This window comes from Oryctolagus cuniculus, chromosome 10 (genome assembly GCF_964237555.1).
Source record: "Oryctolagus cuniculus chromosome 10, mOryCun1.1, whole genome shotgun sequence".
Taxonomy (NCBI): Eukaryota; Metazoa; Chordata; class Mammalia; order Lagomorpha; family Leporidae; genus Oryctolagus; species Oryctolagus cuniculus.
The window spans coordinates 51,427,899-51,443,189 of record NC_091441.1 but is presented as its reverse complement, the minus strand read 5'-3'; the positions used below and the strand labels follow the sequence as shown (position 1 = coordinate 51,443,189).

The window sequence follows — 15,291 nt, the reverse complement described above, 5'->3', positions numbered from 1 at the left end:
GAAGCTGTTTTCTCCTCTCCCAGCGCCATATTGTGGGAGAGCAGATGCATAGAATAAGTCTTAATTCCAGTAACTCAGTCCAGCCCGGGTTGCTCCCCACATATATGTATTATTACTATTTTAGTGCTGTGTAGTATTCCATTGTATGCACTGGATTGTTTCTCTTGTCACATGTTGAGGGGCATTTAGTTTTATTTTGGGCAGTTATGAATAAAGTTGCTAGGAACCCTATGTCTAAATCTGTATGAACATAGCTTTTCCCTAAGAGGTTGTACCATTTTACATTCCCACCAGCAGAGCCTGAAATCTTATTTTACGTTTTAATTTAAAATATTATTTATTTGAAAGGCAAGGAGAAAGGTATTGAGAGATCCCGCATTTGCTGGTTCACTCCCCCAAATGCCTGCCATGGCCAGAGTTAGGCCAGGCTGAAACCTTGAGCCAGGAGCTCAATTGTAGCTTCTCGCAGGGACCATATTTATTTATTTATTTATTTATTTATTTTGACAGGCAGTTAGACAGAGAGAGAGAAAGGTCTTCCTTTTTCTGTTGGTTCACCTTCCCAAATGGCCACTACGGCCTGCATGCTGCACCAATCCGAAGCCAGGATCCGGGTGCTTCCTCCTGGTCTCCCATGAGGGTGCAGGGCCCAAGCACTTGGGCTATCCTCCACCGCCCTCCCAGGCCTCAGCAGAGAGCTGGACTGGAAGAGGAGCAACCGGGACAGAATCCGGTGCCCCAACCGGGACTAGGACTCGGGGTGGCGGCGCCGCAGGCGGAGGATTAGCCTGGTGAGCTGCGGTGCCGGCCAGTTTTGTTTTTTTTTTTTTCTTAAAGATAGATTTATTTATTTATTTAAAAGGTAGAGGGAATGAGTGAGAGAGAAGGAAAGATTTTCCATCTACTGGTTCACTCTCCAAGCTCCAAGTAGCTGCAACATTCAGATCTGGCCAGACCAAAGCCAAGAGCCAGGAACTCCATCTTGGTCTCCCCTGAGGGTAGCATAGGCTCAAGTACTTGGGCTGTCTTCCACTGCCTTTGCAGGTGTGTTAGTGGGGAGTTGGATCAGAAGGAACAACTGCAATCCAAACCAGCACTCCCTGAAGGGATGCCAGTGTTGCAAGTAGCAGCTAAACTTGCTGGGCCACAATGCTGGCCAAATGGAGTTTGGGATAAATTCCCTCCATAAAGAAAACTCCAGTGTCTTAGCAGGCAGCAGAGGAACAGCCACCTCAGTGGTCAGTGACTGAGCTAGTTGAAAGCTAACTGTAATCTTCCCAAGATTGTGTAATTTTGGTTCCCCTGTCTCAGGATACAGTACCACAAGGAGGTCAGCTAAGACCTAGGGTACTTTGATTATGAACCCTAGTTTTTATTTCTTCAGTATTTTAAGAGTACCAAAAACTCACTATGCTTTTCATAGACTTTTTGCTTGGCTCCTTTGATTTTTCTTTTGTAGTGCTTTAATGGTAAATGCCTCTCTTCTTTATAGCATCATGGCCCATCCCTCAAGTGCTAGCAGCCTTGAAGCTGTGAACTCCAACTTTTTGTCTCCATCATTAAGAGATTACCCAATACTCTGTTGACTTTTCTGTCTTTTAGCAGTTGCCATTTCTGTGGCTTTTTAAGTGTCTTGTTCCACTTCAGGAATTAGCACATGCCTGAGGGAGAAACATGGAGAAAACTGGGGAGTTTCAGTGAGGTTCTCTTGTCTTAGGGCTGTGGCCCCATCAAGATCTAGCTCCCTTGTCAGTACTCTGATGCTTTCAAAACATCCTTTTAAAAATAAATGTTCTGGCTTTATTTGTTTTTAATGTGCAAAACAATATTCTTATGAGTGATGGTCTTGAATTGAAATACAAATCCCTCTGTAGTTTTTTTTTTTAAATATACTTTTTGTGTATTACAAATGTCTGTTGGAGTAGGGGTTTTGCAGTTCACTTTTGTTATGATATTTTGGTAAACAGATGTTCTTAATTTTGCAGAAGTTGGCTCTGACAATTTTTTCTGATTAGGTGTTATATAGGTCTTATTTATGGAGATAATAAAGATAATCTTTATTGTCTTCTAGAAACTTTGAAGTTTTGCTTTTTGTATGTAAATTTTTTAAAGATTTATTTATTTTTTGAAAGAGTTACACAGAGAGAGGAGAGGCAGAGAGGGAGGTCTTAGTTTTCTTTCCTTTTTTTTCCCCCCTTTGGTGGTGTATAGTAGGGGTCATCTTTATTTTTTCACCATATGAATAACCATGTGTTCCCACAGCATTATTGAGGAGTCTGTGCTTCCTTAATGATCTGTAATGTCTCCTGTGTTAAACCTGCATGGGTCCTTCCTGTCCTACTCTCTTTTGGTTAGTTAATCTTGAATTTCTATAGTATACTCTTTAAAAAATCTGTATTGAAGTTATAGTAAACTAAAAAGATTTATTTATTTATTTGAAAGAGTTACACAGAGAGAGAGAGAGGGAGAGGCATAGAGATAGAGAGGTCTCCATCTACTGGTTCACTCCTCAATTGGCCACAAGAAGCCAGGAGCCAGGAGCTTCTTCCCAGTCTCCCACATGGGCACAGGGGCCCAAGGATTTGGACCATCTTCCACTGCTTTCCCAGGCCACAGCAGAGAGCAGATTTTTTTTAAGGATTTATTTATTTTTTACTTGAGAGTCAGAGTTACATAGAGAGAGGAGAGGCAAAGAGAGAGAGAGGTTTTCCATCCGATGGTTCACTCCCCAGTTAGCCACAATGGCTGGAACTGCACCGATCTGAAGCCAGGAGCTTCTTCCCGGTCTCCTACATGGGTGCAGGGGCTCAAGGACTTGGGCCATCTTCTACTGCTATCCCAGGCCATAGCAGGGAGCTGGATAGGAAGTGGAGCAGCCAGGACTAGAACCAGCACCCATATGGGATGCCAGCGCTTCAGGCCAGGGCTTTAACCTGCTGCACCACAGCGCCAGCCTTGAGAGCAAACTTTTAAGGAGAATTTATTTATTTGAGAGGTAGAGTTACAGACAGTGAGAGGGAGAGATAGACAGAAAGGTCTTCTATCTGCTGGTTCACTCCCCAAATAGCTGCAAAGGCCAGAGCTGGGCTGATCCAAAGCCTGGAGCCAGGGGCTTCCTGCGGGGGCCCAAGTGCTTAGGTCATCTTCTACTGCTTTCCAAGGCCATAGCAGAGAGCTGGATCAGAAGAGGAGCATCCAGGACTAGAACTGGTGCCCATATGGGATGCTGGCACTGCAGGTGGAGGATTAGCCTACTGTGCCACAGCACTGGCCCCAATAATATTTTTGACAATGGCATTTTTTTGTTGTTAATACAAATCAAAAGAGGTGTATTGTTTAAAAATACCAATGGCCTAATTATTTCTAATAATTTTAGATTGTTTTAGGTTACTTATATAGACAATGATGTTCAGGTGAAATTAGAATTACAGGTTGGGGCCAGCATTGGAGTGCAGTGGGTTAAGTTGCTGCTTGTGAAGCTGGCATCCCATATTGGGTTGCTGGTTTGAGTCTCAGGCTGCTCTGCTTACAGTCTAGCTCCCTGCTAATGTTCCTGGGAAAGCAGCAGAAGATGGCCCAAGTACTTGGACCCTGCTACCCATGTGGAAGGCCTGGATGAGTTCCAGGCTCCTAGCTGTTTCCTGGCCCAACTCTTGCCTTTGTGACCATCTGGGGAGAGAGCCAGTGGATAGAAGATCTCTCTTCTCTCTGCCATTCTCTCCCTCTCTTTTTTTTCTAACTCTGCCTTTCAAATTTGCTTTAAAAAAATTGTGAGTTGGCAATTTTTTTCTTTGCGCATTTATAAAATGTCATTACATTGTTTTTCTGGTATTCATGTATGTGTTCACATTCAAAGATAAACATAAGGAAAAGTCACCATGAATCAGACTGCAAGGGAAATAGCAACACATTTGGAACAACAATGACTTCAAACATTGGATGATCAAACTGATTGGTAAAAACCTATTAAAAATATTAAAAAATAAAATATGGAATAAAAAATTTAAAAAGCAACAGCTATTTATTAAAAAATGCCTAAAATATTTGAAAAGGAACCAAAAAGGACCTTCAGAAGTGACAAATGTAGTTAACTCAAAACTTCTTTCTGTGGGAAAGTCAGATTATACCTGAGGGCCTAAGTTGAATTTCCTTTATTCTAGAGAGGATTTGTGACTGTTGTTAGTAGGAACCAGGGATGATTCTTTACTTGAAACCACTTTAGTCTTGTTTTTGGGAGCCTAACTTGTCTTGGGAGTTTCTCTCTGACACAGTTCTCTCACCGTGTCAGAGACACAAGAACCAGTACAAGCCACAGGCATTTGCCCCTGACACAGGTCTTCCTTTAGGTTGTTCTCATTGCTTATTTTTCCTGACACCTTTTTTTGGACAGATTCTGTGAACCCAACAATGGAATGAAAATGTCTTGTGCTGTTCTAGTTATAATGCCATGTAATGGCTTCTCAGTAAATGTAGTCCATTTACTGCCTGGAGCAAAAATGTCACCATTAGTATTTTCTTGGATTTCTGACATTACTTTTGTTAATTTATCTGAATGCTTATTGCTTTCTAAACTTAGGTATGTATACTAAATACATAGTTATTTTTTTCCCAATCTTTTGTTTCACTTATAAATTTTTTCAGTGTCTTTTGCATATTGAAATTTAAAACCACATTATCAGGTTAACCAACCTCTTTTTGACATTTTTAAATTAAATTTTTTAATTTCAGAAGCAGAGAGAGACAGATAAGGAAAAAGCTGCTCCTACTGGTTCACTCCCCAAATGCTCACAACAGGTATCAGAGAACACTATGCAAGTTTCTTGTGTAGGCTGCAGGACCAGTCAGTTAAGTCATCACTGCTGCCTCCTTGGGTTTGCATTGGCAGGAAGCTGGAGTCAGGAGCCAGAGCCAGGAATTGAGTCCAAGCATCTGATGTGGGATGCATGACATGGGCATCTTGTGTGCTAGGTCAAACATGTGCCTCCTTTATGGCTTTTGAATTAGAAGATTCTTCCTTTGTAATGATGTTCTCTGCTTTCTTGCAAGACACCTATACAGATTTACCTCATATACGCATAGACATTTACATCTTCAATAATTTTTTTTAAGATTTGATTATTTAATTGAAAGGCAGAGTTAACAGAGAGACAGAGAGAGCTTCCATCCACTGGTTCACTCTTCAAATGGCCGTAACGGTCAGGGCTGGACCAGGCTGAAGCCAGGAGCTTCATGTGGATCTCCCACATGGATGACTGGGACCCAAGCACTTGGACCATCTGCTTCTTTCCCAGGTGCATTAGCACAGAGCTGGATCAGAAGTGGAACAACTGGGATGCAAATCTGCACCTTTATTTTTCATATCTGATAGCATCAATCCATTTTCTTTAATCAAAAGTATCCTGATTTTACTTTCATTCATTGTTATTACTGTACTTGGATTTTAAAATAAGCATGGCAGTTCCATGAAAGTTCTGTATTGAGATTATGTGACTAGGTTAATTCATGGGAAGAAATCACTTTTTTTTTTTTTTTTTTGGACAGGCAGAGTTAGAGAGAAAGACAGAGAGAAAGTTTTTTTTCTGCTGGTTCACCCCCCAAATGGCCACCATGGCCGGCGCGCTGCGCCGATCTGAAGCCAGGAGCCAGGTACTTCTCCTGGTCTCCCATGCGGGTGCAGGGCCCAAGAACTTGGGCCATCCTCCACTGCCTTCCCAGGCCACTGCAGAGAGCTGGACTGAAAGAGGAGCAACCGGGACAGAATCCAGCACCCCAACTGGGACTAGACCCCGCGGCAGAGGATTAGTCTAGTGAGCCATGCTGCTGGCCAGATTTGACTTTTTAACATTATGGAAAATTCTTATCTGTATTTGTTATAGAATTCAGTTAGGTTGTAGGGAACAGAAAAGCTGAAAAACAGTTGTGTAAGTAAGATAGAAAATTATTTCTCCTATTCAGAACTGGAAGTATTCTGACAGCTCCAACTGTCATGATCTATGGTGTTAGGAGCCAGGACTCGAACCGGCACCCATAAAGTATGCTGGCACTGCAGGCAGCAGCTTTACCCACTATCCCACAGCACTGGCCCCTGTGATAGCTTTAAAAAAAAAAAAAAAAAAGCACTTTGGGCAGGCGCTGTGGCTCACTAGGCTAATCCTTTGCCTGCGGCACCGGCACTCCGGGTTCTATTCCTGGTTAGGGCACTGGTTCTGTCCCGGTTGCTGCTCTTCCAGTCCAACTCTCTGCTGTGGCCTGGGAAGGCAGTGGAGGATGGCCCAAGTGCTTGGGCCTTGTACCCTCATGGGAGACCAGGAGGAAGCACCTAGCTGCTGGCTTCGGATTGGCTTTGGATCGGCGCTGCGCTGGCCATAGCAGCCATTTGGGGGGTGAACCAACAAAAGGAAGACCTCTCTCTCTAACTCTGCCTGTCCAAAAAAAAAAACCTTACATATTTGAGACAGAGAGGTCTTCCATCTGTTGATTGACACCCTAGATGGCCGTATCAGCTGGGGCTGGGCCCGGCTGAAGCCAGGAATTTCCATGTGGATGACAGGGGCCCAAGTACTTGGGCTATCTTCTGCTGCTTTTCCCAGGCCATTAGCAGGGAGCTGGATCAGAAATAGAGCAGCTGGGACATAAACCAGTATCTATATGGGATAGAAGGTGACAGCTTTACCTGCTATGCCACAATGCCAGTCAGTGATGTCTTTGTAACCTAAATTTTGTTTCCTGGATAATTAATATTATGAGCACTTTAGTTACTATTAAAATGAAAATTAAAATAGACTCACTGACTTTTGTTAAATAATAGGAAGTAGTATATGTATGGCATTAAATCTTGTCTTGACTAAACAAAATGAGGTTTAATAATATGGAGTGATATCTGCCTCTTTTTCAAAAACTACCTGGCTAACTTAATTTTTGTTATTGTTCATTTGTGACTCTTTTTCACTAGGAAAATCCTGTTTTCTATTCTGTTGGTCAGTGTAACTTCAATGAGTATTGGAAGCCGTACAATGGTTAGACACAAGAGGGTGCCAGATATTCATGTTTTATCCATCAGATTTTGGGACCAAAAGTAACAAGTATTATAGTACTTATTTGTGTTTGTTTAGTTAGCCCTGTTTAAACTGACTAGGAATTTGGTGATAAGGACTCAATAATGTGATAATATTCTACGGTTAAGATGTTTTTATTAGAGTCCTTATATTTTAGGGTTCTATAATATTTGTAGATGGATAATACAAGGGTATTTCCAAAGTTTTTCATGGGCCAGTTCTAGACCTGGCTGCTCCACTTCTGATCCAGCTCTCTGCTGAAAAAGCAAGGAAGGCAGTGGAAGATGGGCCCCAGCCATCCACATGGGAGACCTGGATGGAGTTCTAGGCTCCTCACTTCCACTTGGCCCAGTCCCAGCTATTGTGGCTGTTTAGGAAATGAAACAGCAGATGGAAGATATCTCTGTCCTTCTCCCTGCTTCCCCCTTTATCCCTCTCCTCCCTCCTCTCTTCTTTCTTTCCTCTTCCTGTAACACTGCCTTTAGAATAAGTACATTTTTTAAAAAAGATTTATTTATTTGAAAGAGTTACACAGAGAGAGAAGGAGAGGCGGGGTGGGGGGCAGAGAGAGAGACGGGGAGAAAGAGAGAAATTGGCTGCAACAGCCAGAGCTGTGCGGATATGAAGCCAGGAGCCAGGAGCTTCTTCTGGGTCTCCCACGCAGGTGCTGGGGCCCATGGATTTGGGCCATCTTCTACTGCTTTCCCAGGTTACAGCAGAGAGCTGGATCAGAAGTGGAGCATCTGAAACTCAAACCGGTGCCCATATGGGATGCCAGCACTGCAGGTGGCAGCTTTACCGGCTATACTACAGCGCTGCCTCCAAATAAATACATTTTTAAAAGAAATATTCATTAAATGATAATGTACATTTTTCAAAATAACTTTTTTGATGTATTCTTGGATACATATATTATTTCTAGTAGAGAAGGTATTTTAACAGTTTAGTATGTTTCAGCATTTGTTTAAAAAAGGCACTTTTAGAAAATAATATAGGTTGTTACATACTGTTTGCATAGATAATATTATTTCCATCAGTTTTAATGTTCATTTTTTCCACATTGGAGGAATCTAGTTCTCTATTGTATATTATATGTGTGTTTAGTTGTCATCTTATGTAATTCATTGTCTCCTGTAATGAGTCCTATTTGTCTTTATGGGTTACAAATATATCAGTTATATATCTGGTTATATAATATTTGATATAGTGATTAATCATTCCTGTGCAAGAATTTTTAAAAGAGAGGGAAAAGAGTCTCTGGTGACAAATCTCTCATCATGGGAAGATAAGGGAAACATAGAAACATCCGCATTCGAACATAGGGTTACAATTCAATGAAAAGATCTCATGCTAAATCTTGATGGAAATTAGATTTTTGAACATTCCACACAGGAGATTACATGAGTAAAGACTCAGATGAGATTGTGAAGTCTCAAAGTTTTCAGTTACATTTTGTTAGACTAAAATTATGTTTAGAGGGGCTGGTGCTGTGGCATAGTGGGTGAAGCTGCCACCTGTAGTGCAGGCATCCCATATGGGCACTGGTTCAACTCCTGGCTGCTCCGCTTCCAGTCCAGCTCTCTGCTATGGACTGGGAAAGTGGTAGGAGATGGCATAAGTCCTCGGGCCCCTGCACCCACGTGGGAGACCTGGAGGAAGCTCCTGGGTTTAGGATCAGCACAGCTCTGGCTGTTGCAGCCAATTGGGTAGTGAACCAGTGAATGGAAAACCTCTCACTCTCTCTCTCTCTGTCCCTGTCTCTCTCTCTCTCTCTCTCTGCCTCTCCTTTTCTCTCTGTGTAACTCTTTCAAATAAATAAATAAAATAAATCTTATAAAAATTATGTTTAGGAAAAATCATCCTTGTACTTTTATACAGAATAAACTGAGAGACTTTAGAGGTGAAAATTGAAGGTTGATGTTCTGTTGGCTGGAGACAGGGCATCTATTGGAAATTTATAAATATAGGAAAGGGCTGGTAGATACTTTTGAAATGGTTTACAAGTAAATACTTTCTAGTATAATAAAGGTCAACAGTTTCAGAGTTAGCCAGGAAACTTTGTTAACATTTTGGATTCTGGTAAGATCTAGAATGAAATCTTTGGAGACTGGAATATGGCAAGAATTTGTTTCTTAAAAACCCTGATAATATTTATGATGTTCAGTACCACTTTAGGGACTTTGCAGCAGCTCCCAAAAAGTGGTCCACAGAAAAGAGTTTTGAAACTGATAGCTCATTCAAGGATTTTCAAGATTCAGACAATTTTCATAATAATAATGTTACTTGCTTTTTTTTCACTATTTTCTGTACCGATGGCTCAAAAAAAAAAAAAGAAAGAAAGGTCGTTTTAATTCTGGACCCTTGAGGACACACCTTTTAAATAGCCTCTGTGACAAAATGGAAAGTTTATATAAAGCTCTTCAGTGTGCCAGAGTACAGTGATTGTCTCAAGACAAGTTTTTTCACTTGCGTTTGATTTATAAACTGAGCTGACCTCTTTTTTCATAGACTACTGTTTTTGACTTGAAAGAACATAAGAAAGACACACTATGATTATTTAAGCTTGAGAATTTTGCAAACATCTTGGAAAAATCTACTGTTTGCTAATGATAATTGAGCTTTCCAGAAAAAATTAAAAATTTGAAGAACTTAAATCCACTACAGTGAGTTTGACTGCTTACCAATACTTAGATTTTCTGATCTGATAGAGATATTAACAGGTAAATTTTAGATTTTGTATAATGAGTCTGAATTTGGGAGATCTGTATAACTTAGTGAACTGTGTAACACAGTTTTCCATATACCAAGGCACGATGTCACAAAACCATGCATGGGTAAAAGATTCATTCAAAGTCTAAGAGTACCAATGGATTTTAAAGAGATTTGCAGAAATAGATGACAAAAGCCACTCTTCTTATGGATTATTTTTTAATTTTATTTTCTTTGTTTTTATAAACATATTATTTATGTTACCATGTAATGGATTTGTTATTTTTCAGTGAATCTGTAACATTCTTTTTCATTTGCTAATATAGGTTGTGCTCAAAATTACATGATAGTTATAATTTCACTTCTACTTTACAGATAAAGGGATTGATGAATAGAAATGGAAAACACTTGTCCACAGTTATCCTAATAATTGTCAGAACAGTGCCTGAAAACTGATCCTCTTTAGCTCTAAAATCAGTACTTTTTAATTTTTATAGTTCAATATTGTTCCAGGTGTGGTCCACAGGCCAGGTATTAGTCTCTCCAGCCTGTGACTGAGATGTCATACAGGTTCCCTACCCTGATAGAGAAGCAAGATGCAGTTTACCAGAGGCCTATGTAGTGGCACAAACTGAGATTATAAGCACTTGATGTTGTATATATATGAGTAATATGTGTAACTGTCATGTGAAGTTACCTTTAACAACTCCAATTTTATTTTTAAGTTAAGTATGGGGTTATGTGAGGCGTTTTCAGAAAGTTCGTGGGTAAATGGAATTAAAAGGTAAGTTTAGATGCAGGTATTTATACTAGCCATAAAGATGCCAGCTGGGAACGCAGGTCCCAAATAGTGTCTGGGTTCAGTTCCTGGCCTATTAATATGGATCTTTGGAGACTGTAGTGATGGGTCAAGTAGTTGGGTTCCTGCCATCCACCAGCTCCCAGCTATAGCTCTTGTGGCTGTTGTGGACATTTGGGGAGTGGGTCAGCAGCTGGGAACTCATTATGTCTTTCTGCATGTTTTTCTTGCCTCTCGAATAATTAAGATAAAGTATTAAAAAATGCACTCTGGTTAAAAAACCTTTAAATCCATACATAGTTTTTATAGTATGCATTTTCTGTGAACTTATGAAATTTTACTTGTTATTTTTATTTTATTTGGAGTCTGAGAAAGAGACAAAGACACGGACACTCAGTGCTCTCCCATTCACTGGCTTACCTCCCAAATGCCCACAACAGTCAGGGCTGGGCCAGACAGAAGCCAGGAGACCTGATTGGATCTGGGTCTCTCACATGGGTTTTAGGGATCCAGGTTCTTGAACCCATCATCTGCTACCTCTAAGGGTGCGCGTTAGCAAGAAGGTGGATGGGAGGCAGGGTACCTGCAACTTGAACCAGGCACTCAGATATAGGCTATGGGTGTCCTTAGCAAAGACTTAACCTTAGCGACCAAACGCCCCTCCCCCCACTCCACCTCTACTTACCGCCCCCGCAAACTTTTTATAGTTCTCTCCTGTTGTGTCCACATAAACAACTCTTCAAATTGCAGTCTCTCTCCTTCATATTCGTCCAAAGAGCGTCCTCAATAAGAGTCAGAGAGGAACCTTAGAAAGCAGGTAATCCAGATCATTCAATTTTCAGAGGAGGATACAGAGTTCCCAAGATGTTAAATAACTGATTAGAGTTCTGTTCCATAGTGTACTGACTTTTCACTGAAATAAACTTGATCTTTTAGAGAGATTTTTACTCAGACTTTTCAAGTTATTTAACTCACATTTTGGTCATCGTCATCCTTAAGTGTGTGATTTCTACCATTCTTACACATTGGATGTTTAAATGTATTAAGTCTAGCATTTTATCTTTGATTTAGCTTGTATCTCTTATATGTTGGAGTATGGGCTCTTTCCGTTCCTCACCCCTATTCTACTGCTTTTTAAAGTTGAACATCAGAGGCCTTCATTTCTTGAGCGTTTGACAGTTGTAATTTATTTCCTTTTTCTGTACACAAGTGTATTACAATTAAGTTAATTTAAATCTATTGCCATGAAACCACATGATAAACCATTTGGCCCATGCCATAAAAAGAAACCAGCATCTTTCTGATATTATGCGTTGGTATATGAGTTAACACCAGTAATGTGTTTGTCATTACATGAGTTTGTAAGGATACTGTGAGGGACTTCTATTATTTCATTCCTCCCTGTCTTTACCCTTAACCATATGTACCCCTCTTGTATAATAGCCATTTAATAGTTCTGTTATTTAAAAAAAAGTTTAATTTTGATGTGCAAAACAGGGAGCTCAAACATTTTGCATTTTATATGTGTCTTATGTGTATATGTATGTGTGTGCATATGTGTAGTTTTATTGTTTCTATGAGTATATGAGCTCTTTGGAGCCAGTTTCTTGATAATGAGGTTTTAATGAATTCAGTTAGACCAGCAGCAGAACATACCAAAAGTCTGAAACAAAAACAAAACTAGTTTTTTTTTTTTTCTTGACAGGCACAGTGGACAGTTAGAGAGAGACAGAGAGAAAGGTCTTCCTTTGCCGTTGGTTCACCCTCCAATGGCCACCGCGGCCAGCGCACCGCGCTGATCCGATGGCAGGAGCCAGGTACTTATCCTGGTCTCCCATGGGGTGCAGGGCCCAAGCACTTGGGCCATCCTCCACTGCACTCCCTGGCCACAGCAGAGAGCTGGCCTGGAAGAGGGGCAACCGGGACAGAATTCGGCGCCCCAACCGGGACTAGAACCCGGTGTGCCGGCGCCGCAAGGCGGAGGATTAGCCTAGTGAGCCATAGCGCCGGCTACAAAACTAGTTTTAATACATGTTTTAAAACATTTCAGAAGAGCTAGTTGAGTACACTTCTTCTCAAGGGCCTTTATGTGGATACGGACCTGTCAGGATTTCTACTGCCCTTCAGTGAAAGAATAGAATGCGGGGGAAATCTGAGGGACTTTTAGCCATCTTGGATGGAAACAAATATGTCTGTTTTCCTTTCTTTGTCTTTCATTGCAAAGGATTTGTGGATGACATAGTTTAACTCTAGATCCCTTTTAGTTTATCTCATTTACCAAATAGATAAGAAGAGATGAGCCTTAGAAGACAAAGTTGCTTCTAAACTGTCTTTTTGACATTATTTGTGTGCTAGTGGTTGGAGACACTAATTAGCTTTAAAGGCTTATGGCGAAAGATAGCCATTCTTCAGTTCTCCTCTTGATTGGATAAATTAAGTAAAAAAAATGCCATTAGTTCCAAGGAGAGATCTGTAATTCTTTTCTCACTGAAATCACTCTTACCCACATACCCTACCAAAAAAACTGTAATTTTTTTTTCCTATTAGAGATGAAGATGACATCAATGATGTGACTTCCATGGCAGGGGTCAACCTTCATGAAGAAAATGCCTGCATCTTAGCAACAAACTCTGAACTGGTTGGCACACTCATTCAGTCATGTAAAGATGAACCATTTCTTTTCATTGGAGCTCTTCAAAAGAGAATTTTAGATATTGGTGAGTATAGAGTTAAGATTATTGACCTGAAATGAATGAGTGAAAATGTTATTCAGAGAGACAGCCTGGAACTCTTGAAGCTTAAATAAGGCTCTAGAAATACTGATTTCATGGGTGTTACAGAAAGAAATATTTTTTTTAAATTAGTGATATAACTTAAAATGCATGATCTGTGGTTTCTGAATTGGATATTAGAAATTGATATTCATATCTCTTTATGGGAGAATGGGTGTGTATTTTTGCATGAATATATACTATGGCATACTGTTTTTTTTTTTTGTCTTACACTTCCTTGGTTGCCTTTAAAGCATCATGTGTATAAATGCACACTTATGTTACATGTTTGTGTTTATGAAATATAGCAATAGCCAATAGAGAAAGTCTCCTTTTCCTTGTCTCAACCCTGAAATTTAAAATTATCCTTGCTCTAAAAGAACTGAGTTAGAATATTAAGGTTCTTCTAGATCCAGAAATAGTGGGCAGTTATCTGCATTGTCTGAAGGAAAATGGAAGAGAATATACTAATGTTATTCTTTAGCCAACAGCTTTTTGCTGTTTAATCACAAGCCCACATTAATGTGAAGCACTAATATTTCCCCAAATTAACTGAAAAAGGCAACAGATTGAAGAGAACTGCTGTTGCATGTGAGTTGTGTCCCTTCTAAATGGTTGCTGACCCCGAGACTTGGTCAGAAACCAGCTCTTGTTCTCCCATATCAATGTTGGAGATCAGAGTATAAGAAGCTTTACATTTTACATTGAAGGCTTCCTACAAAATGTGAAGTTTTCTGATTTTTATATACTCTCGGTACATTTAAAAACTACAAAATGTATTGCTATTACATGTATTAAGTCTACTTCATATTTAATAAGTAAAGGAGCTACTGTGTGCTGTTATACAAATGACCATGTTTTTCATTTCTAATTTAAATTAAGGATATATTCTTTCTTTTTTTCTGAAAACCGGAAAGTACAAGTAGTCTAAAATAAAAGATAGGAACTCAGAAGAGCTGTTTATAAAATATTTGTTGTTCAGTTGTGTTTTGCCTGCCTTCTGTCTATCCTTTCTTTTTTCCTTTTTTTACTTCACATTTGTATTTGTACTTTCCAGTACTTTGGAACAGACCTAAGCACTATTCCTTCTTGCTATGGCTTGGTAAATTTACTGGTTTTTTAACACCTGTATGCCATATAAATATTTGGAGCTTTGGTAGAGGAGAAGTGGGTACTGTACTTGGTTTAATTGGGTCCTGTCCTCTCCAGATTTTATTTATGGTTTGATTTAAACCTTGACTATGCTTTTTTTTTTTTTTTTTTAATTTGACAGAGTTAGACAGTGAGAGAGAGTGTCAGAGAAAGGTCCTTCCTTCTTCCGTTGGTTCACCCCCCAAATGGCCACTACGGCCGGAGCTATGCCAATCCGAAGCCAGGAGCCAGGTGCTTCCTCCTGGTCTTCCCATGAGGGGGCAGGGCCCAAGCACTTGGGTCATCCTCCACTGCCCTACTGGGCCACAGCAGAGAGCTGGACTGGAAGAGGAGCAACCGGGACTAGAACCTGGCACCCATATGGGATGCTGGTGGCGCAGGTTGGGGATTAACCAAGTGAGCCAAGGCACCAGCCCCTTGACTATGTTACAAAGAAGTTTTTAGCATTGAAAGAATATTTTTTGATCAGTTAGGACAAGTATCAGCAACTTTTCCTCACAAAGGGCTAGATGATAAATATTTGCCACTCTGTGGGCCATATTGTTTCTGTTGCAACTGCTTGATTCTGCTGTTGCTGGGAAAAAACAGCCATAGTATGTGAGTAAATGGGCAAGACTATTGTCAGAATCAGCTTGGGCTGCTGTAACAAAACACCATAAACTGGATGGCCTAAATGACAAACATATTTTTCACAATTCTAGAGGTTAGAAATGTGAGATGAGGGTACTTGCAGGGTCAGATTCTTGGTGAGGGCCTCTTCCTGGTGTTTGGGCAGCTATCTGCCTCCTGTGTCTGTGCTTGTTAT

At 40.3% G+C, this 15,291-nt stretch overlaps 1 protein-coding gene across 2 annotated transcripts in view; it reads left to right on the top strand.

Annotated features, from left to right (window-relative positions):
- The window catches only part of TAF4B (TATA-box binding protein associated factor 4b), a 135,810-nt gene that overhangs the window by 60,279 nt on the left and 60,240 nt on the right, over positions 1–15,291 (top strand). For both annotated transcript variants that reach the window (XM_008261165.4, XM_002713611.5), the window contains one exon: positions 13,111–13,280. In XM_008261165.4, coding sequence (XP_008259387.1) covers positions 13,111–13,280 — 170 coding nt within the window. The remainder of the gene's footprint in view (positions 1–13,110; positions 13,281–15,291) is intronic.